The sequence below is a fragment of the Carcharhinus amblyrhynchos genome, chromosome 7 (genome assembly GCF_965287045.1).
Source record: "Carcharhinus amblyrhynchos chromosome 7, sCarAmb.v2.hapA, whole genome shotgun sequence".
In the NCBI taxonomy this organism is placed as follows: Eukaryota; Metazoa; Chordata; class Chondrichthyes; order Carcharhiniformes; family Carcharhinidae; genus Carcharhinus; species Carcharhinus amblyrhynchos.
The window spans coordinates 57,942,795-57,969,325 of record NC_137330.1 but is presented as its reverse complement, the minus strand read 5'-3'; the positions used below and the strand labels follow the sequence as shown (position 1 = coordinate 57,969,325).

The 26,531-nt window shown below is 41.1% G+C and overlaps 1 protein-coding gene across 4 annotated transcripts; it reads left to right on the top strand.

Moving 5' to 3' along the window:
- The first annotated feature begins 1,631 nt into the window (after positions 1–1,631).
- On the top strand, positions 1,632–18,996 carry enpp5 (ectonucleotide pyrophosphatase/phosphodiesterase 5). 4 transcript variants are annotated; one of them, XM_080192387.1, is made up of 5 exons: positions 1,632–1,814; positions 10,488–10,973; positions 11,190–11,360; positions 13,243–13,422; positions 13,841–18,996. In XM_080192387.1, exons 2-5 carry the CDS (start codon positions 10,526–10,528, stop codon positions 14,251–14,253), a joined length of 1,212 nt encoding a protein of 403 aa, XP_080048513.1. In that variant the 5' UTR covers positions 1,632–1,814; positions 10,488–10,525; the 3' UTR covers positions 14,254–18,996. The 4 variants fall into 4 exon arrangements, with proteins under 4 accessions (XP_080048513.1, XP_080048512.1, XP_080048511.1 ...); XM_080192386.1 differs by having other exon boundaries at positions 1,632–1,772; positions 10,488–11,360; XM_080192385.1 differs by having other exon boundaries at positions 10,488–11,360.
- The last annotated feature ends 7,535 nt before the right edge of the window (positions 18,997–26,531 follow it).

The following is a 26,531-nucleotide window of genomic DNA, read 5'->3' as shown; positions in this document are numbered from 1 at the left end:
ATGAGGGTAGCGCAGGTGGTCCTTCAAGAGACAGGCACCCAGTCGGCAAACAACAATGCCCATCCACCTCCTCCACTGGGAACTGAGTGCTTATCCTTATTTTAACTTCAATCTTAATGCAGCCATTCGATTACTTCACGATTTAAATTTAAATCCTAAGTGAAGGAACATCCACGGTTTGCTGTTGGTGTGATTTTTTTCATTCATTTGTTGGACATGGGCATCTAGTTGCCCTTGTTCCGAGGGCAGTTGCTGCTGCTTCACAGCTCCAGGGATCTGGGTTCAATTCCTGGCTTGGGTCACTGTCTGTGTGGAGTTTGCACATTCTCCTCATTTGTGCATGGGTTTCCTCCCACAGTTCAAAGCTGTGCAGGTTAGATTGATTGGCCATTCTAAAAGTTGCCCCTTAGTGTCCTGAGATGTGTAGGTTATAGGGATTAGTGGGTAAATGTGAAGGGATATGGGGTTTGGGTCAGGGTGGGATTGTGGTTGACGCAGACTCAATAGGCCTTTGAAAACAAAGATGGCCAAGGTGCGGTAAAGCAAATTATCTTAAATTGTTGAATTCGATGTTGAGACCGAAAGACTGTAAAGTGCCTAGCTGGAAGATGAGATGCTTTTCCTCCAGTTTGCATTGAGCTTCACTGGAACATTGCAGTAAGCCAAGGACAGACATCTGGGCATGGGAGCAAGATCATGTATTAAAACAGCAAGCAACCGGAAGGTCAAGGTCCTGACTGCACATGACCGAAGGTGCTCAGCAAAGCAATCACCCAGTCTACACTTGGTTTCTCCGATATAGAGAAGACCACATTGAGAGCAATGAATGCAATACACCAAATTGAAATAGATGCAAGTGAAACGCTACTTAACCTGGAGTGAGTGTTTTGGACCTTGGATAATGAACACAGGTAAAGGAACAGGTGTTACGCCTTCTGCGATTGCATCAGAAGGTGCTTTGAGTTACAGGAGGGGTGTTGGGTATAGTGGAAGAGTGGACTAGGTTATCTCTGAGGGAGTGAGCTCTGCTGAATGTTAACAGAAGAAGGGAAGATGAGTTTGGTGGTGGCATCAAGCTGGAGCTGATGAAAATTGCATTTTCTGTCCCATCTTTCTCCCCCTGCCCCAACATCTCCATCTATCACAGCTTACAGCTTCTCTGCCCTTTGGCCATTCACATCTTTTATTCTCTCTGTGGACAGTCATGAGCAGTCTTTTCCCCTGATTTCTATGGATATGACATCTTTCAGTCCCTCCCCCGCAGTATAAATATCTCCCACTTTCTATGCCTTTTAGCTTTGACAAAGGGTCTTCTGGCCTGGAAACATCAGATCTTTTCACTCCTGACAGATGCTGCCAGACCAGCTGAGATTTTCCAGCGTTTTCTGCTTTGGCTTCTCCCGCTGGAGGGGTGGGGGGAGGAATTGCTCAACAGCTTGTGCAGGCGCGGCTCGGAACTCTCCGGCGGCGGGTCCCAGTGACATCATAGTGCGCGGCCCGGCCCAATGGTAGCGGGGTTCCCGGGCTCCCTCTCCCGGGGAGGGGGGAGGGGAGGGGGGAGGGGGGAGGGGAGGGGGGAGGGGAGGGGGGAGGCGGGGCGGAGGTGTCATCACAGCGGAGTCGGGGCGTGCGGCGCGGCAGTTGCTGTCAGAGGCACGAGGAGGAGGTCAGCTGCTGGTGGAGGGGTCAGTCCGCCGCGTGACAGTGCATAACCGCCGGGCCGGGGGGAGACCGGCTGGGAGCCGCAGCCTGCTCAAGTTCATCCCCAGCAGGTCCCACCACCACCACCACCCTCGGGGCCGCTTTCGGAGACGGTGCGGTTTTTATTCTTTCTGTATGTCTGTAGACTTGCCTCTTAGAACGGGTCTTATTCGCGACCCTTTAGTTTGAGCCCTGTGTCTGTCCTTGAAGCTGCCAGCCTGTCTGGATTGCAGATCAGTACAGATAGGGAGGGTCTCGCTCTTACACATCTTCATTCTCGCATGACCCTGATAAATGATAGCGCCGCAGGATCAAATGAAATATTGTAAATAACTTTATTTATTTATTTTTGCTGTCTGAGCTGGAGGGCAAAACTTATTCCAGGGTCTTCCGGTCTCTTCCTAATACCAGGAACAATTTGCGGTGACATAGTATTAACTTACATAGATTAAGTATAAAATGATCAAAACAAGATCATGCGTAGGTTAAATAATATAGCAAAGGAAGAAGAGCTGGTACCAGCTCTTTAAATAATTTCCCAATTATTGCCACTCCCCTGCTGGTTCAACATAGTCCAGCAAATCATTCCTTTTCAAGTATTCATCCTATTCTCTTTTGAAAGGTATTACCTACTCCCACCACTATTCAGGCAGTGCATTCCAGATCACAACTTGCTGTGTAATTATTTCTATTTTCCTGATGTCACCTCTGGTTCTTGCTGATTATTCTAAATCAATGTCTGCTTATAACTGACTGCTGTTGAAATAATTTTTTCATGTATCTTTGATCAAAGCCCTTCATGATTTTGAGCATCTCTCAGAATTGTTGCAGCACAGAATGAGGCCATTAAGCCCTTTGCATCTGCGCCATCTCTCTTCAGCAGTTTGCTTAGTGTCATTCCCTGCAACAATGCACATTCCTCCTGTTCAGATAATAGCCATAGTTCCATTTGATCAGCCTTGATTAAACCTGCCTTCACCCCACACTCGGGCAGTTCATTCCAGACTGTAACCACTTTCTAAGTGAAGAAGTTTTCCCTCTTGTTGCTTTTGCTTCTTTTGTCAGTTACTTTAAATCTATGCCTTCTTGTTCACGATTCTTTCCAAAATGCTTCTCAGTGCATTACCCCCTCCCCACCTACATTGAATCCCCTTGATCAGACACTGAGACACTGCCACAACTCACCGTCTCCCTAGTTCTGCTTTTTTTTGTGGTAACGTTTTGATGAGGAAAACAATTGTATGCTTTATTAATTGCGCACTCAACCTGTCCTGCCACCTTCCCATATACACCCAGATCGCTCTGTTCTTGCATCTACTTTGGAGTTGTACCCTTCTTATCTCATATATCCATGTTCTCCCTACTAAAATGAATCACTTCACATTTCCTTGCATTGAACTTCATCTACCACTTCTCTATCCATTCTATCAACTTGTCTAAGTCCTTTTGTAATTCTACACTAACTAACTACTTGGGCTTGTAGTCACTGGAATTTAGAAGAATGAGAGGCAATCTCATAGAAACATATAAAATCCTGATGGGATGGGACAGGGTAGATGTGGGAAGAATGTTCCTGATGTTGGAGAAGTCCAGAACTAGAGGGTCACAGATAAGGATAAGGAGTAAGCCATTCAGGACTGAGATGAGGAAGAACTTCTTCACTCAGATTTGTGAACTGGTGGAATTTTCTACCACAGAAAGCTGTTGGGGCCAGTCGTTAGATATGTTCATGATGGAGCTGGACACGGCCCTTGTGGCTAAAGGGATCAAGGGGTATGGTGAAAAAGCAGGAGTAGGATACTGAAAGTGAATATTCAGCCATGATCTATATTGAATGGTGGTGCAGGCTCAAAGGACTGAATGGCCTACTCCTTCATCAATTTTCTATGTTTCTTCACATTTTGTATCATCCACAATTTTTCAAATTGTGCCTTGTACACTAAGGTCTAAATCATTGATGTACATTGGGAAAAGCAGTGCATTAATTTTTTTTGGAAGGTGCACCAAATTAAGAGCTAAACAGACACTTAACTAGGTAGTGGCTGGTCTTCCCCAGAATCAAGGACTTTGTTGCTCTTGCCAGCTCTAGCTCGTGGCAAGACTGCTGTGACCTCCATTAAATACAGCCCATGTACCAGAAGACTGAAGATTGTTGAATTTGCCTCTTATCTACAGAAGGGGAGAGTGTGTGTGGTGGAAAAAGCAGTTATTGCACAAGAAATTTGTGACAAAGATGAATTCAGTGAAGGGAGGACAGATTATTAAAGAGACAGAAAGCTAAAGGTAAGGGAAGTTTCACAGGGTGGCAAAGCATTTTGAATGATGTTCCATAGAGGAACATGGAATCACTGATACTTAATTCCCATGTCATTTATATATAAATTATGAGAAAATTAGAATGTTCCTGATGACCCCAGATTGAGGAGACTTACAAATTTGAAGGTAACAAATGACTGTAGGAGGATATTGATGGGATGAGTAGAGTTGGTGATTGATGCAGTTTATTGTAGATCAAAGCAATATCTCGTTAAAGTGAGCAAAGAAATCCACCTTAAATGGTAAGCTCTTTAATGGAATACAGACAGGGCTTTTAATGCACAGCTATGCAAATCATTAATGGTGTCAGCATGGTTATATGTTAACGGGACTGAGGATTCAGTGGTCAGCTCATGATGTTTTCTCTGGAAAAGAAGGGATATGATGGAGGTCACTCAAATTATGATGGTTTGGTGGCAGGGAATGCGGCAAAACAATTTGACTTGGGTTTTAATTCAGAGTAAGAGGCATGAATATAACATTACATTGCAAATGTGAGGTTATCCACTTTGGTGGAAATAAGAGTAGGAAGGATTATTACTTAAAAGGCGAAAAGCTGCAGCATGCTCCGGTGCAGAGGGTCCTGGGGGTCCTTGTGCACGAATCACAAAAACCCAGTCTGCAGGTGCAGCAGGTGATCAAGAAGGCGAATGGGATGTTGACCTTTTATAGCGAGGGGGATAGAATATAAAAACAGGGAGGTCTTGCTGCAACTGTACAGGGCACTGGTGAGGCCACAACTGGAGTACTGTGTGCAGTTTTGGTCACCGCATTTTCGGAAGGATGTATTGACCTTGGAGGGAGTGCAGAGAAGGTTCACTAGGCTGATACCGGAGATGAGGGGGTTAGCCTATGAGGAGAGATTGAATAGACTGGGTCTGTATTCGTTGGAGTTTAGAAGGCTGAGGGGGGATCTTATAGAGACATATAAGATAATGTAGATAGGGTAGAGGTAGAGAGATTCTTCCCACTTAGAAAGGATAGCAGAACTAGAGGGCACAGCCTCAAAATAAGGGGTGGGGGTGGGGGTGGGGGGGGGAGGCAGTTTAGATCGGAGTTGAGGAGGAACTTCTTAACTTAAAGGGTGGTGAGTCTCTGGTCTCCACCACATTGAAGTGGTGGAGGCTACCTCGCTGAATATATTTAAGTCATGGGTAGATAGGTTTCTGATAGACAAGGGAATTAAGGGTTATGGGGAGAAAGCGGGAAAGTGGAACTGATCCACTTCAGATCAGCCATGATCTTGTTGAAGGGCTAGCTGGCCTACTCCTGCTCCTATTTCTTATGTTCTTATGTTTTTATTACCACTAACAAATCAAACAGAATATTTTGGAGGATTATTTCTAGATAGAATGGAGACAAATAATTAAAGCACGTAGTATTCAGGCATCAGAAGGAAGGAGTATCGGGCATTAAAAGAAAGGCTTGATATAGAGAACCATAGAATCCCTACAGTGTGGAAAGAAGCCATCAAGTCTGTACTGACTCTCTGAAAGAACATGCATTTACCATGTCTAATCCACCTAATTTGCATACCTTCAGACACTCGAGGGCAATTTAGCATGGCCAATTCACCCAAGCTGCACATCTTTGGACTGTTGGAGGAAACCAGAGTACCCAGAGGAAATCCACACAAACATGGGGAGAATGTGCAAGTCATCCAAAGCTGGAATCAAATCCACTGTGACAGCACCGTGCTATCTGTGAAGGACTAGGCAATAGATATAGAAGGATGTGCATCACCTCATTAGCTTTGGGCTGTATTTGCTATTTAGGGGTTTTCATTGAACTGGCACATGCAAAGCCCTGGTTCCAGTCGTGGACAAGCTCTTGTATTATCTGTTGTTGTGAAAGTCGCTTGTGACTCTAAACAAAAATATGCAAGTGTGGGAATAACTAAAAAGAATGTTTACAAAAAAGCTTGTGGATATACACCAGTGGACACCGGATGGATTGGATTACCTATTTCTTTGGTGTAACCCCTTTTTAATTCACATACTTAAGGCTGTTAGGAATGACAAATAGAGCCTTTGGTTTTATATCTGGTGGTAAAGTACAAAAGCAAGGAGGTAAACAAAATGCTGGAAAATCTCAGCAGTCTGACAGCATCTATGAAGAGAGAATAGAACCAAAGTTTTGAGTCCGGATGACCCTTCGTCAGAGTTGGTAATGTTGAATTTAACCTGGACTTGATTAGGTCATGGTGAGATTATAGTGTACACATTTGAATATCCGTTAGAGGAAAGGTATAAAACAATGGGAAAGATGCAGTAAAAGACTTGCCAGGGAATTCCATGAATAAATAATTACACAAAGAAATTTGAGAGGCTATGCTTTCTTTCACTAAGTGAAATACTGAACAGTGACCTGGTAGAAATTTAAAAAATGATTTAAAAGATTATGATAACATATATAGCACTCTGCAGACCTCGTAAACATCTATTGGGCAAAAATTTAAGGTGATCACAAATAGGCTGTTAGAAAACAGGTTTTCAAGTCAGACAGGTTAGAATGGGGAATTCAGTCCCACAAACTATCATTAAAGCAAAGTCAATCTATTGTTTCAAAGGGAAATTAATTGAAGTTTACAGACACAGTGGACTAAATGTCCCATTTCTGCGCTGTAGCTTTCTTTGAGACCTGAAAAGTTTATTTGTTGTGGAGTAACAGGTCAGCTGATTAATTATACATTTGTAGAGAGAATTGTCGGAAACATGCCAATGATTTTTTTGAATATGTGCTGCCAGTTAGTGAGGCAACATATACTTGGAAAATTGGCTGTCTAATTTCTTGCAAAATAGCTGGATAAAATTCTGAATACTATTAGTTGAAATGCTGTACAAATGAACTAAGGCATAGCTTTGCCTGAGTGTGCATGCTGTTGGCCCTCTGTTTCCTGTCTATTTGCTATTTTGTCAGTCCAGTTTCTGTTTTGTACTTTAAAAGAAAATCCAAAACAAAGCGGCAATAAAAAACTGAAGTCAGTTTGTATGCAGCCTCTTAATCCAGCTTCATATTATCCAAAGGTAGAGTTTCAATCAATGAAGGGGGCTTGAACTGTTCCCAAAATGATGCTAGCTTCAAGAAGCATTTATTTTGCTCAAAACTAATTTGTATGCTATCGAACTTAAAATCTACCATTAACTAGTGCAATTGAGCGATGTTTTACAATGTAAATTAAGAAAAGCATTGCTCTAAAATATATTCCTTGATGTACTGATAACCCAGTGATGTTTGATTGATACAAAAATAGGTTTATCATAAAAACCTTTAATTAGTGTCTAGGCCACGACTTCTGAGTAATCAGATTTTTAAATAACTGAAAATTACTTTAAGATTATATGGAACTAGTTGCTAGTTATAGTGGGTTATAGTAATCTGTTTATAATTTGTTTAAAAAGTAGCTTTTAAAAATTGCCTAATAATATCCCTGCATTGAAGTTTCTATCCAAGTTTCCTAGCTCTTCCAGAAGTCGCATTGTACGAGTATCTCAGTGAGAAATTCTATATTGGAACACATGGAACTACCTGAAGATGCTGAACTTGTGTGATATATGCTCATAAACCTTTCCAGAAAAGGTTCATGCTTGTCCTTTCTATCCTTACTGTGTGTGCTCGGTCTTAATTACTGCCAAACAACCTCTCTGCATTGAGATTAACTTTTATAACTGTGGAGTCACATTTCTTCAGAACTTAAGCATTTTAAAGATTTTTTTTAAAAAGTTCTTTGTTTCTTTTATCTTTCATTCTTAATATTGTCTTTCCTTCTCTCTCTTCATTTAGTTTCTGCATGTAATTTGGCTCTGAATCAATTATTCTAATTTACATTTCCTGCTTTAGATTCTGTGCTGCTCATAAATGATTCTTCAGTCTGATTAATTAAGGGGATACAAAGTTGCTTTCTCTGTTCACAAGATTCCAAGCCTTCTGCCATGTGTTGAGCTGAAGTGGCTTTCTAATCACAGCAAGTTACAATGGAAAATCTTAGACAGTCTTGGGCAAGTGGAAGTGTAATGAAAAGTTGCCACTGTTTGTTTGTCACTAACTACAAAATCCAGCCCATTAGATCATTCAATTTGAAGGAATTGTGCAGGGCACAGCTTCTTAACACCTTTTTCTTTCAATGGACATTCTGGGCCTCTGCCAATTGGAAACTCAAGAAAAGCAATAGGAAATGGTAAAACCAAGTGCCAGTTTGGCTATTGGTTTGTACCCTTGCCTCTGAGTCAGTAGGTTTGTGGGTCCAGGCCCCCTCTGCAGGACTGGGATCAAATTATGTAGGGTGAATGTAGTGTAGTATTGAGGGAAAAGTGCCATCTTTTAGAGATGCTCGGCTGTGCTGCCACACCTCTTTCAATCAACATTGTATCACTAAAACTGATTCAATGGTCATCTGTTGTATAGCTGTTTGTAAGCATTTCGCCATATTTGAATGAACACAGTCAATTTACGAATAACAACAGTGTCCGCACTTCACGTAAATAATTTGTTAGTTGTGAAGTACTTTAGGGCATCCTGAGGATGTGTAAAACATTATGACACTGCAAGCTATTTTTTTCTGTTCTATTTTCTGTCTCATTTCTGTCACATTTTTATAGTTCTGTTGATTTCAGTCAGAGGCCTCCCCGAGTTGCCTTGAAAATAAAACACTAAGAAGTATAGTAGAGTACTGTGCAGTTCTATTCGCCACATTATTGGAAGGATTTGATTGCGTTGGAGTGGGTGAAGAGGAGATTCACCAGAATGCTGTCTGGGATGAAACATTTAAGCTATGAAGAGTTTCATAGGCTTGGTTTGTTTTCATTGGAGCAGAGAATACTGAGGGGTGACCTGATTGAGGGATGTGGACTGAGTGGATAAGGAGCAGCTGTTCCCCTTAGTTGAAGGGTCAGGCACGAGGGAACATAAGTTCAAGTTGAGGAGCAGGAGGATTAAGGGGGATGTGAGGAAAAACTTTTTTACTCAGAGGGTGGTCATGGTCTTGAATGCACTACCTGGAGGGTGGTCGAGGTGGGTTGCCTCATACCCTTTAAAAAGTACTTGGATGAGCACTTGGCATGTCATGATATTCAGGGCTATGGACCAAGTGCTGACAGGTGGCATTAGGTAGGAGTTCAAGTGTTTCTAACGTGTCTGTGTGGATTTGAAGGGCCTCTTCTGCACCTAATGATTCTATGATATAGAATCCCATATCTTAAAGCACTGCTCATCAACGTGATTTAATATTTCTCTATGCTATGTTGAGAATAGTAATAAACTATGGGTAAAATCTCCCTAGACTCCCAATACTGGGCAGGGAAGAGTTTTGCAAGCAGCGGATAGATTATTGAAAAATTATATGTGGAATAATGTGGGCTTAGGGTGAGGGGGTCTAGGTATAAGACAAATATTAGAGGGCAGTTTTTCACGCAAAGGGTAGTGGGGGTGTGGAATGCACTGCTGAGTAAGGTGGTGGAAGCAGGCACGCTAGGGTTGTTTAAGAGTCACTTAGACAGCCACATGAGCGGTCTACATATAGGGGGATATAGCAGGCCTTACTAAACATTGTAGGCTTGGGATTCCGTTTTTGCCTCAGGGATGTTACAGTCTTTGCCTGTTTAATAATGAATTTTTTGTCTCCACAGGCATTTAAGTCCACCTTGTTGACCAGCAAGGGGCATGCATGCGGCAGGTTGTAGTGGGCTGCTCTTGGATGTTGCTTCGGGAGTTGTCTATTGCTTCATGTCGTTAGTGTGCTTAAACTGGACCATCTCGAGGGCAACATGACAGCTCAGAGACTATCTCTGTTGCTGTGCGGACACATGGATTTGGGCCTGTGTCTGTGGGAGTTTGCGCGTTCTCCCCGTGGTTGCGTGGGTTTCCTCCGGGTGCTCTGGTTTCCTCCCACATCCCAAAGATGCGCTTTTAGGCTGATTGATTGGGTAACAAATTGTCCCTATATTGGACCTCCCTGATCCTCGCACATTAGGCGTAGATTAAAATCATGAATAGGTCACTGAGACAATGGGACGGCGGCGCGGGCTCGTTGGGCCGAAGGGCCTGTTTCCCGTGCTGTGTTGTTCTTTGTTCTTTGTAATCCAGGCAAAATTGTGAGAAATGCACCTGAAATGTTTTGCCTGCTGTGTACAAAGTTCACTGGTGGTGAAGGGTCTCAGGAAATTTAACCCAGCTATTTACATCTATATATTGTGTGTGACCATTTCATTTAGAAATATTTCTTGGATACTTGCTACTTCTGGCTTTATTTGCAACATGTTAGTTGATATCAACAAGGAGATAATAGTTGATCTGTGCCATTGGGGGATCAAAAAGATAAAGGTGCTTCAAGAGCTTTACCCCAATACAAGTAAGCTTTTCCAAGCTTGGGTGGGAAACATTTTGATCAAAGAGAGTTTTTGATATTCTGATCTCTTGTATGAAGATGTAAGCAATTTTAGTCAAAATTGATTGATGCTATTTCTATGTTGCAGCTGGTGTCAAAGTATCTGACAACAAATAACTTTCCATCATGGCACCTTACATTTGGCACATGTACCTTTGGAAGGTTATAATTACCCTCACTCTCACTGAAGCTGTATCTCTCCATCTAGACCAACCAAAGGTGCTGCTGGTATCTTTTGATGGATTTCGTTGGGATTACATCCAGAGAGTTCCAACGCCACACTTCAAGTATATCATGGAAAATGGTATTCACATAAATCAGGTTACAAATATTTTCATCACTAAAACCTTTCCAAACCACTATACGCTTGTTACTGGGTTATATGCAGAGAACAGTGGGATTGTGGCCAATGAGATGTATGATCAGGCCTTAAACAAAACCTTCTCTATGGATGAAATGGATATATTTGATTCTGCTTGGTGGGACGAGGCCGAACCACTTTGGGTTACAAATCAGATTCAAGGCCATAAGACTGGAGCTGTAATGTGGCCAGGGACTGATGTTCAAATACATGGTATGTATCCAACTCACTACATGATCTATAACAACTCTGTTTCTTTTGAGGAACGAGTGGCTCAATTGATTAACTGGTTCAGAGAGAAAGAACCAGTTAATTTTGGCCTGTTATACTGGGAAGAACCTGATCGCTCAGGCCATGAGTTAGGGCCTGAGAATCCCCTCATGGATAAGGTAATTGCAGATGTTGATCTAAAGCTTGGTTATCTCATAGAACAACTTCAGAAAGCAGAACTGTGGGACACAATAAACTTAATAGTCACAAGTGACCATGGGATGACTCAGTGTTCTATGGACAGGATCATTGAATTGGATCTATACGTTGATCATGAGCTATACACATGGGTTGACTTCACACCAGTTTCTGCAATTTTACCCAAAAAAGGTAAGATTTACTGCAGTTTTTTTTGGATAAATGTTTGTGTGTGTTCCTGGAACAGAAGTGTAAGATCTATTTTGGACCTGACAAAAGCAAATTAAAATATTTTCTTAATGTTGATATATTAGGAGTTGTGGAAGAGCATAGGGGCTTAAGCATCCCTTAATACAAGCCACTAAAAACTGATGCACAGCTACCAAAAATAATCTTAACTCTAAAGGAATATTGGTCTTTATCTCAAGTGAATTGGAATTTTAAAATGAGGAAGAGTTACTTAAGTTATATAGAACTATTGAGCTATCTGGAATACTGGGTTTCAGTCTTGGGCATCACACTTCAGGAAACATTTTGGCCTTGGAATAGTCACAGTTTCACGGAATGTTGGGGCTTGAGAATTACTTGTCTTTCCTTGAGTTTGGAAAGCTGAAGAGTGGTATAATTGGCATTTAAAATGATGAGAGGATTCAACGTGTCAGACAAGGAAACTCTTTGCAAACGGAGGGAAAACCTAAACATTAGAACTAGCCCATTTGGAAATAAACTGTAACTTATCTATCAAATTCTGACGTCGATTGGACTTTTCTATGTGTGTGATTTGAGAGGTGAATTTTGGGAATGCAGTATTGGTAGTACATAATACTCACATTCCATTTAACTTGGTGGTCTGAAGCATGAAATGATTTGTGCTTGCATGCTGTAATGAGGCAAGGCCATAATCTTATTTAAAGCAAATATATCTGACCAAATCAGTGAGATATCAGTTTTTATTACAAGATTCCAAGATTTTTACCAGACTTTTGGGAATGAATTATGCAGTTAGAACCATAGGATCCCTATAGTGCAGAAAGAGGCCATCTGACTCATCGAGTCTGCACTGACCCTCCGAAAGATCATCCCACCTATTACTATCCCCTCTGCCCTATCCCATACATTTACCATGGCTAAGCCATCTAACATACACACCTTTAGACAGTAAGGGCAATTTAGCATAGCCAATCAGCATAACCTCCAGATCACTGGGCTGTTAAAAGTTTAAATCCATTGGCTTATAATTGAATAAAGCAAACACTGTTTTCGTAACGTTGGATTTTGGAATATTTTACTCATGTTCTAGTGGTTAAAAAATGATGCTGTCCATTTTATCCTTGAAGACTAATACTGTGACCTTGCTCGTAATAGAATTTTGAAATTTAGAAGGACATCTGAGTGTTACCTGGCAAAGGGGCTGTGAGAAGACACTGTTGGCATGATTAGTTTGCAAAGAGACTAGCAATTCTGCTGAAATTTCCCATTTTCAAATACTGTACCTATCATTTAATAGGATAATGATGTCTGATTTCAGGACTGGGCCAGTGCACTCACATTTTTATGGTGCTATGCTGCCCACTATTCCATTTACAAAGAGATTCTCATATCTGCTACTTGACTTATAACAAGGCTTGCTTGTTATAAACAACTAGTGGCTGTTTTCCTTGGGGGCAGTAAGTGGATTCACTTTGAATTGGGCCCAAGATGGAAAGCCTGATAGAAAATTGTATTAAAATCATTGTGACTGGATGGGTAATCTGATATTCAACCCAATTAGTTCCAGAATACTTAAGAACATTGGTATTTGACTAGCCAACCTATCTAAGGGATTTGGAGGGTAGACCATTCACTAGAAACTGATATTCTTCTCATTCAAAATTGTCTGGCTGCTGTTCAGAGTTTTGTTGATGTAGGGCATCCACTAATTATAGTGGTGAGTCTTTCTTTTGTGTCAGAAACCTAGCTAACCAGAGAAGTAATAATTATGAATAGGTGCAAGATTTTCATTTTAGTTCCCAACTATATTTCAGCATTATTCTGCACAAGGTGCTGATGTGACCACAGTTTTGTTTTGTTGCAGGCAAATGTGATGAGATATATAATGCTTTAGTGAATGCTCATCCCAATATGACAGTGTACAAGAAGGAGGATATTCCAGACCATTTTCACTATAAACATAATGAACGGATTCAACCAATAATAGTTGTGGCAGATGAAGGCTGGACAATCACTCAGAATAAAACGTCTGGAAAATTTACTTGTATGTATTTTAATACTTTACAACTTTCAATAATAATGCTTTTAAAGGTAGTGCTAAGGATAATTTTCAGATCTTCTATTGGGGAAGGCAGTGCCAAAGAAAGGAAGACCATTTTGTTTGCATTATCTTTTAATTCCAGAGTTTTATAGAATTCAAATCCATAGTGGCAGGATTTGAACCTGGGAATCCAAAGCTTTAATCTGGGTTTCTGGATTATTAGTCCAATAACTATCTCTTATGCCACTGCATCCCTTCAATTACAAAGCTATTCCAAATATGTAATTGATTTTTAAAAACTGTTCACGTATATGACATCGCATTGTTTCAACTTAATATCCTTGGAACAGCGTTTCTATGTAATTAAATGCTCATGTGAAATTGTGATTATTTGCTACTGAGGTTCTCTTTCCTTTCCTAGTGGGTAATCATGGCTATGATAACACCATTAAGAGCATGAAACCAATATTTGTCGCCCATGGTCCTGCTTTCAAGAAGAATTTCACCAAGGAAAACATGACTATTGTTGACATCTATCCACTACTTTGCCATCTTTTGGGAATTGACCCAATGCCTAATAATGGTACCTTAACAAATGTACAAGAATTATTAGTTACTGCAAAAGTGATCACAACTATGAAGTCTTCACCTGTGGATATTATGCCCCAGGTTGTAATAAACACCAGTAGTTCATATGCATGGCTGGGTATTCTTCTTGGAAGCATACTGGTTGTTGGATTTCTTCTAGTATTTGTACAGCGGGTAACAAAAAACCAGATGTCTGGATTAAATATTCACCGTGGTGAGATGGCTCAACCCCTGCTGTCAACTTAAATTTGTATGTATTGAACTGTTCTCAGATGTGGAACTTTATGCTTCAAAATGTAATCTATCAGTAGTCCTTTTTCATCTCAAAATAGTATTAACTAGCAGAGAGACTGCAGACACACTAATGTGACTTCAAGGTTATAGTTTTGCAGATCTTTGGAAATCTATCTTGTCACTTTGCCCAATAGCACCTTTGGATGGAACTGAACTACGATGAGTCACATCTAACAAATATACTAAGTATTGCTGGTAGTGGGGTTCCATTTAGTGATAAGTAACTAAAAGTTAAGTGTTAGAAGACCTTAATCAGGAATATGCCAATAAATATTTATTCATAAATTTTACATGATATTACAATTATAAACAGCACATAACCATCTTAGCAATGAGTTGGAATCACAAGTGAAAACATCAAGGGCAGAAATTTGCTGTGTGCCGCTGATGGAATTGTAAGCCAGAGCGTGGCATAAAATTCACCAGCTGGCCCTTCTGCTCATCTCTGGCCTGTCTGCAATTTTACTGGCAGTTGTGGGGGGGTGGGAGGTGTGTAGAAGAGACCTAGTGCAGTTAGGGCAGGTGATGAGGCTGCATTGTCCCAACAGGAGAACCTGCTTGGGCATGAATTCCCCTTCCACATTTGAGCATCCCAGCCCCCACAAGGATGCTTTCATTCTCCCCTGGCCATTTCATCAACATTGTTGTGAGATCACTATCACCTCACTATACTGTTCTCCACCACTCAAATATTCTGAATCTGAAGATGCTTTTAGTCTCAGGCCTGGCCCCTGCTACTGCTGAGTTTATAGATAGCCAGCAACTCTCTGAGGCAGAACCTCTCCCCAAGTGAGGGTTGCAAGTGCCTCCTCCTGCCAATTAATGCTTCTGAGTGTCAGATGTCTATGGGGCTGTTGTGAGAGCATTCCCCAGCAAACCTTCAGATGGCAGGTGGGAAATCTTACCATTCAAAAAACTTATCCTTTGTCTTGGCCGGATATAGTTATACCAGTAGGTCGTGTAATGTGGCTATTTGCAAGATCTTTCTTGTTCTAAACTAAATTGTACCCAAATATTGGTTTTAATGCAACACATTTCCTTACTAACACTGAGCAGTGCAAGGAGTGGGGGAGGAAAGGAAGGAAATGTTGAAGCTCAATGAAGCTGTACTACTTTCATGATAACACTTGGAAAAATCAGGTCAGCTGATTGGTCAGAAATAGATTAGAATGTTAATCAGGAGAAAGAAACTGAAGATTAGTTTGCAGATACAACATGTAATCAAGAAACTAGCTAGAAATGTAAAAACGAATATCAAGAGTAACTGCAGGAAAAGAATACATAATGTGAGTGTTGATTCTCTGGAGTGAGACTGGGGAGTTAAAAGTAGCTAATAAGGAAATGGCAGATGAAATGAACAAATGTTATGCTTCTGCCTTCACTATAGAGGGTACTAAAAACATTCCAGTAGTAGCTGTCAATCAGCAGCTGGACAGGAGAGGAATTTGGTGAATTTACAATCACTAGATAAACGGTGCTGAGCAAACTGATGGAGCTGCAGGTTAACCAGTTTCCTGACCCAGATGAACTTCATCATTGGGCCTTAAAACAGGTGGTGAATGAAGTCATATGTGCATTGGTGTTAATTTTCCAAAATTGCCTAGATTCTGGAGAAGTTCCATTAGACTGGAAAGTAACAAATAGAAGCCCTCCATTAAGAGGGGAAGGCAAGAAACTGCAGGCCAGTTGGCTTGGCATTTGTGGGAAATATGTTAGATTTGATCATTAAAGAACTTATAGCTGCTCACTTTAAAAACCCCAAGGTAATCGGAAAAAGTCGTATGATTTTGTGAAAGGAACATGTTTAACCACTTGAAGGAACATGCTGTGGATAAAGGGGAGCTTATAGACATACTGTACTGAAATTTCTAGAAGGCATTTCATAAGGTGCCATATCAAAGGTTATTGTGGAAAATGAAAGGTCTTGGTGTAGAGGGAACCTTTGGTATGGATAGAAGATTGGTTGGCTGGAAAGAAGAGAGTATGCATACACGGATTTTGGTCTAGTTAACAGGATGTGATGAGTGGAGATCTAAAAGGAGTCTGCTGGGACCTCAACGTTTTTTACTTACATCAATGATTTCAGTGAGGGAAGCAAAGACATTGTAGCTGAATTTATACATGAACAAAGAAAGGTAGGAAAGTATATTGTGAAGACTTGAAGTTTGCATAAAAGCAAATTACTGCAGATGCTGGAATCTGAAACCAAAAGAGAGAATGCTGGAAAATCTCAGCAGATGTGGTCTGCCAGCATCTGTAAGGAGAAAAAAACTGATGTTTGAGTCCAGAAGACTTTTTGTCAAAGCTTTGACAAAGGGTCGTCTGGACTCAAAGTTAGCTCTTCTTTCTTCCTACAGATGAACAGTTTGCAAACAGATTTGGATTGGATTGGTGAGTGAGTGGGGAAAAATCTAGCAGATAGGGTATAATTTAGGAAAATATAAAGTTGTTCATTTTGGCAGGAAGAAAAATAAAAGCTGAGTATTACTCAAACAGAGAATGACTGCAGAATGCTGAGGTGCAAAGGGATTTAGGTGTTCTCTTGCATAAGTCACTGAAGATTAGTATGCAGGTACAGCATGTAATCAAGACAGTGGAATTCTATTAGAAATATAGAAAAACTACAGCACAACACAGGCTCTTTAGCCCACAAAGTTGTGCCAAACGTGTCCCTACCTTAGAGATTTCTAGGCTTACCTATAACCCTCTAAGTTCCATCTACTTATTTAAAAGTCTCTTAAAAGATCCTATTGAATCCACCACCGTTGCCAGCAGCCCCTTCTACGTACCCACCACTGAGTGATCTCTGTACCTACTCCCCAGCACCTTAAACCTGTGTCCTTTTGTGGCAACCGTTTCAGCCCTGGGAAAAAGCCTCTGACTATCCACTCGTCAATACCTCTCAACATCTTATACACCTCTTATCAGGTCACCCTTCATCTTCCAAGGAGAAAAGGCTGAGCTCCCACAACTTATCCTCATAAGGCATGCTGCCCAATCCAGGCAACATCCTTGTAAATCTCCTCTGCACCCTTTCTATGGCTTCCACACCCTTCCTATAATGAGGCAACCAGAACTGAGCACAGTACTCCAGGTGGGGCCTGACCAGGGTCTGATACAGCTGCAACATTATCTCTCAACTCCTAAACTCAATTCCTCGATTGACGAAGGCCAGTACACCGTATATGCCTTCTTAACCACAGCTTCAACCTGCGCAGCTGCTTTGAGCATCGTATGAACTCAGACCCCAAGATCCTTCTGACCTTCCACGCTGCCAAGAGTCCTACCATTTAGTATTATATTCTGCCATCCTATTTGACCTGCTAAAATGAACCACTTCACACTGATCTGCCACTTCTCTGCCCGGTCTTGCATCCTATCAATGTCTTGCTGCAACTTCTGACATCCCTCCATACTATCCACAACACCTCCAACCTTTGTGTCATCAGCAAACTTACCAACCCATCCTCCACTTCCTCTATTCTGTATTATGAGAGTAACTGAACGTAAGTAAGGATGTTATGCTTCAATTCTACAGGGCACTGGTGAGACTGCATCTCAAATTCTGTGTACAGTTTCGGTCTCATTATTCAGATAAGGATGTAAATACTTTGGAGGCAGTTCAAAGGACATTACTAGATTGAGACCTGGAATGACTGAGTTGTCTTGTAAGGATAGATTGAATAGACTGGGCTCGTTTCCACCTAAGTGACTTGAAGTATACAAGATCCTGAATGATCTTGACAAGGTATACATGGAAAGGATGCTGTCTCTTGTGGGTGAGTTCAGAACTTAGGGGACACGGTTTTAAAATTAGTGGTCACCCTTTGAGGACAGATGAGGATTTTTTTTCTGAAAGTTGTGCGATTTTGGAACTCTCTGCCTCAAGGCAGTTGAAACAAGGTTACTAAATATTTTTAAGGCAGAGGTAGGTAGATTTTCTAGTCAGACAAGGAAATCAAAGATTTCAAGGGGTAGATGAAATGTAGATCTCAAAACACAAACAGATCACCCATGATCTCATTGAATGACAGAACAGGCTGGTGGGGCAGAATGACCACCTTCTGCTTCTATTTCCCATGTTTGTAGAAGTGTTGAATGACCTTTGTTATCGGACAACAAATTTTATGAAATTGGGTACACAATATGAAAGCAGACTGAAGTTGCACTCAGAGCCTCCCCACTAAAGGTCACAAGGGAACAGACACAGACTAGCAGGCAAGGACATGCTTTTAGAATGCAAACGAGGGCTAGCACACAAAGGGAACCGGACAGGATGGCACCTACAGGAACTAAATTAAAGTACACCCCCATCTAATCAGCACCACAAAGCTAATCAAGTAAACCTCTATGGAGAGGCCTAAGAATTAACATAACTAAGGAAGCATGCCTGGCTTCACAGACTTCCTAAAGTCAGTCAAACACCCATTGTTCAAACCCTGGAGATTCTCGACCATTGATAAACCCATCAGACAGAAACAATTAACACACGCTTAAAAACATCAAAACAGGATGGTCAGGGTCAAATACTGTAAACAAAACATTAGCATTTGAATTGTACAATGTATCGAAGTTCAGGTATAACTGTAGCCCATTGTGGTGGGCCTTTAAAGTGCTTTCGGGACAGTTCTGTTTGTATGTCCTGACTGCACCTCCGTCGATGTTAAAATAAAGCTGTACTGCTGTTGAACCTGACTGAGTCCACAGTGGTCGTGTTCGCCCACTCGCGCTAACACCTCCCCCCCTTGATAAATGTCTTCAAGAATCCAGACCCAACACTTTGAAATACTTCCCTTTAACCTTTCCATCTACCCTCCTGAAAATGTATTTTGCTTCCCCTCCTAATCGTTCCTTTTTAGACCCAGCATCAATTTTTGTTTGTGAAGCACTTTTGGCATTTTGGTATATTAAAGTTGACATAGAAATGCAAGTTGTTGTGACTTTCGTAACTATTAGTGGTGCAATATGCCGCAGATAAGAGCTTTATCTGTACAATGTCACAATTCATTCTTTCTGTTCAAGAAATTATACAATAACTTGTAATACTCAAGGGGAATGTACTGAGAACAAAGAAATGAAGCAGACTATCATTACTGGGTTTATTGTAACTTAAAAGTTTCTCTCCTGGGGATTTATAATTTTAAAAGAAGTTGCAACTTGTTCATTTGGTATGCTTGCTGTTTATGGTGTATGCTTCACCCCTCAATTAAAAATAAACACTGAAACATCCAATTTACTGGGCTTTTTTTGTAATTAAGAGCAGTTGATCTAAATTGAGTCTGTGTTCAATTTGAAACCTCAACTATGATTTAAATAATTTCTCCATTGCTTTTTTTGAGTTTACTCAAATTGAGCAGTTGGGTAGTGGGGGAAGGACAGGGGATGATGCACACTGCAGATCAACAGTCTTTCATGCAGCAAATCATAGCATCCCTACAGTGCAGAAGGCAGCCAATTGAGTCTGCACCGACAACAATCTCACCCAGGCCCTATCCCCGTAACCCCATGTATTTACTCTGCTAGTCCACCTGACACTGAGGCAATTTAGCATGACCAATCAATCTAACCTGCACATCTTTGGACCAGAGATGTGAGGAAACCAGACCACCTGAAGGAAACCCATGCAGATATGGCAAGAATGTGTAAACTCCACACAGACAGGTGACCCGAGGCCAGAATTGAACCTGGGTCCCTGGCACTGTGAGGCAGCAGTGCTAACCACTATGCCACCCACAAAATGAAAGTCTAAAAGACAAGAATTAAGCATTTTTTACATTGTTTATAAACTTTAATACTGTTGTGCTGTAATAAAATTGGTTAGGATAATATTTTACTATGTTTTCTTGAAGATTTAAGAGCACAGAAAGAAAAAACATTGAATTTGTTCAGGCTATTATAATTTCTTAGAACCCCTATAGTGCAGGAGGCCATTTGGCCCATTGAGTCTGCACTGACTCATCTACCTAAACTCACCTTATCTCCATAACCCCCCATGACCAACCTAACCTTACATCTTGGGACTGGGAGAAAACATGGAGAATGTCCGTGTGGAATTTGCAGTCACCCAAGGCCAAAATCGAACCCAGGTCTCTGGCACTGAGGCAGCAGTGCTACTGTGCCATTCAATGATTAATGGCAGTAATTAATACTGGTGCCTTGCAGTTGTCATTAATCATAAGCCATCTGCAAGATGGTACTTCAAGAGATGTAACAGATGAAATGAATCTTGGCAAGTGGTAGAGAGGGAGAGCTGTAGAATGATGTAAAATGTAATGTTGATAAACTAAGGTGAATATTATCATAAGATGAGATTTCCTGAAACAAACTGCTTGTAATTATCTTTGGATGCAGAACACACCATATTAGAAATGTGTGCCAGAAGTCATTATCCTGAATGTCTAATTTTGCTGCTCATTGAGCCTATCTACATAGAGTGTATCTATGTTAAATTAAATATCTCAATTGGATATCCCGAGGCACTTCACTGGTTTGAAAAGAACCAATGTGGGATATCTGTCACCCCTACAGTGTCCAAGTGCCCATCTTTAAAACTTTTTTTTGGGGTTGGGGGGGGTGGGGGGGGGGGGGGAAGAAGGAATGTCAGTGGCTTATAGTGATGCCCACCACTCTGTTTCCACCTCTTTGATGGCAACTGCCAGGAGTTCTGTAAGGACTGATGGATAAGCTACCAAAGAACCCAAAATCCTGGGTTTGGGGGTGGGGGGGGGAAGCATGCATCACTTAGTCCTGACAAATTTTAGAGTGGTCCTAAAGCAGCTCAGTATGAGGGAGAGGCCTATCGCTTCTTTGAGATATTTCAGACAATGAGATCCCTATTTTACCATTGTGATTCTAAGTGCTGGGCAGACTTGAAACTGGAAGTATTTCAGAGCTGACTTTTAGACCTGTACTCAGGTGCCCCCATACGCACTCTGCCTGAAAAAAAAACAGCAGTCTGAATTGTGCTGCACAAGCCTGTGGGTGGGGTTTAAGACTCCTGAAATCCTGCAGCTCCAATTGGTACCTCGAAATGCACATGCACAGAAAAAAAATTGATAATACGCTGCTCCCCTGCCACATCCCTCCTGGGGCCAGATAAATGCCTCCCCTGGCCCCCACAGACATTGTCCCACCCCCCACTAACATTACTGACCCCTTTATTCCCCCAACCTCCACTACCCAGGCCAATCGTGGCCCCTCCCCCCCACTGATCTCAAGTAGAGTGGCAACAGACCCCCCTTGCCCCCCACTGATCTCAAGCAGAGTGGCAGCAGATTCCCCTTGTCCCTCCTGATCTCAGGCAGAGTGACAGTGGACTTCCCTTCCCACCCCATTGATCTCAGGCAGAGTGGCAGAAACCACCCTCCCTGCTTCCCTTCCATTCCACCAATCTCAGGCAGAGAGATTCCTCCCTTCCCCCCACTGATCTCAGGCCATCCCCTCCACCGATCTCAAGCTGAGAACTGTCAGATGCTGGACACTTACCCCCCTAATTCTCGCTAATGGAGCATCCAAATCGGACTTGTATGGAGCATGTCTGTTTTTGATTCCAGATTGGCGAACGTGGTGATAAAGGGAGAAGTGCTGGTAAAGGTGGGTTGAGTCAATTTAAATTAATGCAAATGCATTTAAATGGCCGTCGCTCCTCTTTCGGGCGCACGCCTGACCACAGCCATTTTCAGACCTTGGTAAAGGGGGAACCAATGTGAAGACAGGCGTGAATTATGCTTCTTGTCTCAGCCCTGATTTACCAAGTTTTTGCATCTGAAAATGGGCGCAAAGTGATAGTAAAATCGGACTCAATGTCTGAAATGCAATATGGTCTTCAATGCAATTCATAGAGTCATAGAGGTTTACAGCATGGAAACAGGCCCTTCAGCCCAACTCATCCATGCTGCCTTTTTTAAAAGCCCCTAAACTAATCCCAATTGCCCACATTTGGCCCATATCCCTCTATACCCATCATACCCATGTAACTATCTAAATGCTTTTTAAAAGAAAATTGTACTCGCCTCTACTACCACCTCTGGCAGCTTGTTCCAGACATTCCTGTGTGAGAGAAAACTACCCCTCTGGACACTTTTGTATCTCTCCCCTCTCACCTTAAACCTATGCCCTCTAGTTTTAGACTTCCCTACCTTTGGGAAAAGATATTGATTATCTACCTTGTCTATGCCCCTCATTATTTTATAGATCTCTATAAGGTCACCCCTCAGCCTCCTACACTCCAAAGAAAAAAGTCCCAGTCTATTTAGCCTCTCCTTATAACTCAATCCATCAAGTCCCAGTAGCATCTTAGTGACCTTTTGGCACAGCATTAACAAAATTTTTTTTTGCTGTACTGCAAAATAGTTGCAGCAAGATTCAAGTGTTATTCATCTGACTGGTGGATAAAATTAAGTGGATTTTTTGACTGCAATCTGATGCAAGGGAAAACATGTATGGAATGCACCAAAACATTCAAATTTCAAAATAAACCTTTAAAATTTAAATACTTGCATTTTCAAATCTATTAGATTGAAATCTCTCTCAACAGCAGAAGTAACAGGGGCGACTCTCCCAAAATTGTTCAATTGGTGGGAAAACTGTTCTAGATTACAACTGTTTGGTCAGTTCAATTTCACACTCGAATCTCCCCACTCTGTGCACTGCAGAGGTCCCAATCATGATTATCATTAGTAGCCCAGGGGCCTATTCGTGCTGGAGTTTGACAGTTCTGGAACCCTGCACAGTGGTCCTGATCTGTCAGTTTCCCCAATTGTAGGGTCTCCTGCTACTTCTCTGGATGTGGGGAGCTACTCTAAACCCACTGGAATGAAGTACTCCTGGCAGGGTGGCAGATTCCATCAGGACAGCAAAGTTCCCGATAGTGAAATGTAAAACATATTTAAAATACATTTAAAAAATTCAAATCACCTACCTGTCTTCCCACCGGTTTCCAGCACGATCTGGTCTCTGACTGTTCTCCGGCTCTGGGAGATGCATATGCATTCCTGGCGCATGCGCAAATCCTGGAACAAGGCTGGCGATGTGCATTTCCCACCCTGACCTGCCAGAAAAGTTGCGATGGGAGAATTGCCCCCAACATTTCCCTAACTTTGTATTTGGAAAAGGAAAGGCAACATCTAAGTATTGAAATAATGGTAAAAGGCAGCAACCCTTAACATTTAGATGAGCACTTAAATGCCATGGCTTACAAGTGCTGGAAAATAGGATTAGAATAGACAGGTGCTTGATGGTCAACACAGACATGATGGGCTGAGGGGTCTCTTCCTGTGGTGTAAAGCATTCCATAAATCTGACCAAGGTTTATATTTCAGTGCAGTGACAGTAGTTTTTTGTATGTAGTTCTATTTACAACAGGTATTCCTTATGCTTGTATTATGAAGTGAGAACATCAGAATGATAACACTGAGTTTGTAAAGATAAAGTTGCCATAATCTCAAATGAATGTAGGCTGACTGGTGCTGATTCAACTCAACGTTGAGAACCCACACTGTTGGCATTGCTCTGCATTATGAGCAAACCATCCAGTCAACTGAGCTAACCGACTGAGGATGCTGGGGTTTGTTGGTTTATGGATTTATGAATTTTGATGATATCAGAAAAGTAGCAGGAATGCAACAAACTGGATTGCTCTGCTGAAATCTAGCATAGACTTGAAGGGTCAAATAGTTCTAAATGACTCTGAAGGTGGCTATGACAAGCATTGTTCTTACAAGTATTGAGTGGAAATATTCTTGGGCCATATGGTTTTTGATCCATCAGGAAATAGATATGGAACCAGCAATCCAATGGTCCAACAGTTGTTAGCAGCAGTGAAAGCAGTGCTGCTTTTCCTAATCTCAGGTGATTGAAATGGTCACATTACTTCAATAACAAGGCAAAAAAGAGTAAATTATTATTTATAAATGAAAAAATATTTATTCATATTTCAGACTCCAAATAAATGACAATAGTACCAGTTTCTAAGAGTGCTTACCATTTTACAGTCATGTACGAAAAATATTTTTTTCACCTTTTGAGTACTGGAGCAGGTTTTTAGTTTGTGAATACTAATATTTATCATTCTGGAATTTTGGAACATAATACATTGATTTTAATCTTAAGCAGAGGGAGGGGTGCAGAAATGCTATTTCAGTTCTCAAATGGTTCAAAATAAAACACCTCAATATTAAAATCACCATATAGCTGTTGGAGTAGTCCATTATGATCGAATGTCACCTTAAGTAAGGTTGAGTGTTGTTACTAAAAGATTAAATTGAAATTAGATACATGTATTTTCAGTTTTATAAATGATGATCAAAAGATAAACACAGGTTTAAGAATTACATACATTAGTTTATATATAAACATCTTTACCACAGTTGTTTAGAACCCACTCTATGGAAAGTTGTGCTTTGAATTAAAGAAAACAAAAGAATCACTGACCCAAAGTAAGTCAATATAAAAGAATTGTACACAAGTTCATATTTACAGGTGGTTTAGGAGGTGCTAATTTTTCTTTGTCATTTCGACAAGCACTGAAGTTAATTGGAGGCAGCAGTAACTTATTAAGTTCAGTGTTATATTTACACAGGTTGAACCAAACGTCTCCAAGTATAATGTGATTGCTGCATAATACAAGTATTAGGAGGTTATGTTTGTGTTGTACAATGACAAACGTCATTAGCTAACCACAGGTGGAACATGGTCATATCGGGTTCATCCATTTGTATAACAGGGAAGAAAAAGATTGGAACAACAAGTGAAGCCTGGATGAGGATTTAATTCTAGGACATAAACACGCTGCACTTTAAATTTATATATGGTTTGATATTTCTGATTTTGTATGAAAAGCTAAAGTATCAATTTATTTTTTAATTGTATTTACATAGCATCATTCACAACCTCACAACACTCTAAAGTGCTTGTAGCCAATTAGATACTCTGAAGTTAGTCACTGTTCTAATATAGGAATTGTGTGGCAGACTATTTCTGCATAACACACTCCCACAAACAGCAATTATCAGATCATTTGAGCTCTGAAAGAGTCATGTTGGACTCGAAATGTTAACTCTACTACTCTCCAAAAATGATGCCAGGCTGGCTGGGTTTTTCCAAGATTTTCTGGTTTAGTTTCAGATTTCCAGCCTATACAATATTTTGCTTTTAAGTGACCAGATTATGTTTTAATCTTTGGTTGAGGAGTAGATATTGGGAGACTGCACAAAACCTCCAACTGTAAATTTTACTACTACTATGCATTTGTATGCTTCATTTCCATTCTAGTTTCTTCATTATTCCCTTTCTATATTTTCATTTGTTTGCTGACATGTAAATCATCATTAATATTGTCTATTTTCTAAGCTGAAGGAAAATAGGCTTCAATCAAAAGCTGAAAGACTCAAGATTAAGCTTGCTAACTCACTGGCATCTGGAAATCAATCCCTAGGGTAGAAACATGTTAAAACAGGAGAAATTGGCAAAAGGCAGCACAGTGGTTAGCACTGCTGCCTCAGCACCAGGGACCCAGGTTCACTTCCGGTGTCAGGTCAGTGTGGAGTTTGCACATTCTCCCTATGCATACTTCCTCCGGGTTCTCTGGTTTCCTCCCACACTCCAAAAGATGCATGGGTTAGGTTGATTGATGTGGGTATGCCGGCGTTGGACTGGCGTAAACACAGTAAAAAGTTAACCTGGTGTTGTCAGACTTTTTACTTTATTAGGTTGATTGGCCATGCTAAGTTGCACCTTTGCGTCAGAGAGACTAGCAGAGTAAATAAATGGGGTTATGGGATAGGGCCTGACTGGGATTGTTGTCGGTTTGATAGGCTGGATTGGCCTCTTTCTGCACTGTAGGGATTACATAGGGCACCAAAATTTATCAAATGAATCTTTAGGGTTGGAGGACCAGTGCTCGTAGATAGCTTATCGCTATACTATAAGAAAAATACACTACTTCTGTATGGAGTTTATAATTGTTTTCAAGTAAAGAAGAAGAATAAAAGTTACACAAAACAAATGATCATATTCTTTACCTGGAGTCACACACCTAGCACAATTGAACCTCTAACTCTGTTGAGCACAAGAAATTGTAGAAACATCCATCTCAAAGCTGTCAATCAAATAGACAATGGGAGTGCTTGATCCAGGGCAGCATGGACAAGTTGGGCCATAGGGCCTTTTTCCATACTGTAAAAGTGATGTAATGGATGGATAGGTGGATATTTATAATGATGTTATTGGCA

Coding starts and splice junctions, on each gene's coding strand:
- enpp5 (XM_080192386.1), top strand. CDS start 10,526: ATGGCACCTTACATTTGGCACATGTACCTTTGGAAGGTTATAATTACC. Junction 11,361..13,242: donor TGCAATTTTACCCAAAAAAG/GTAAGATTTACT, acceptor GTTTTGTTGCAG/GCAAATGTGATGAGATATAT. Junction 13,423..13,840: donor AACGTCTGGAAAATTTACTT/GTATGTATTTTA, acceptor TTCCTTTCCTAG/TGGGTAATCATGGCTATGAT.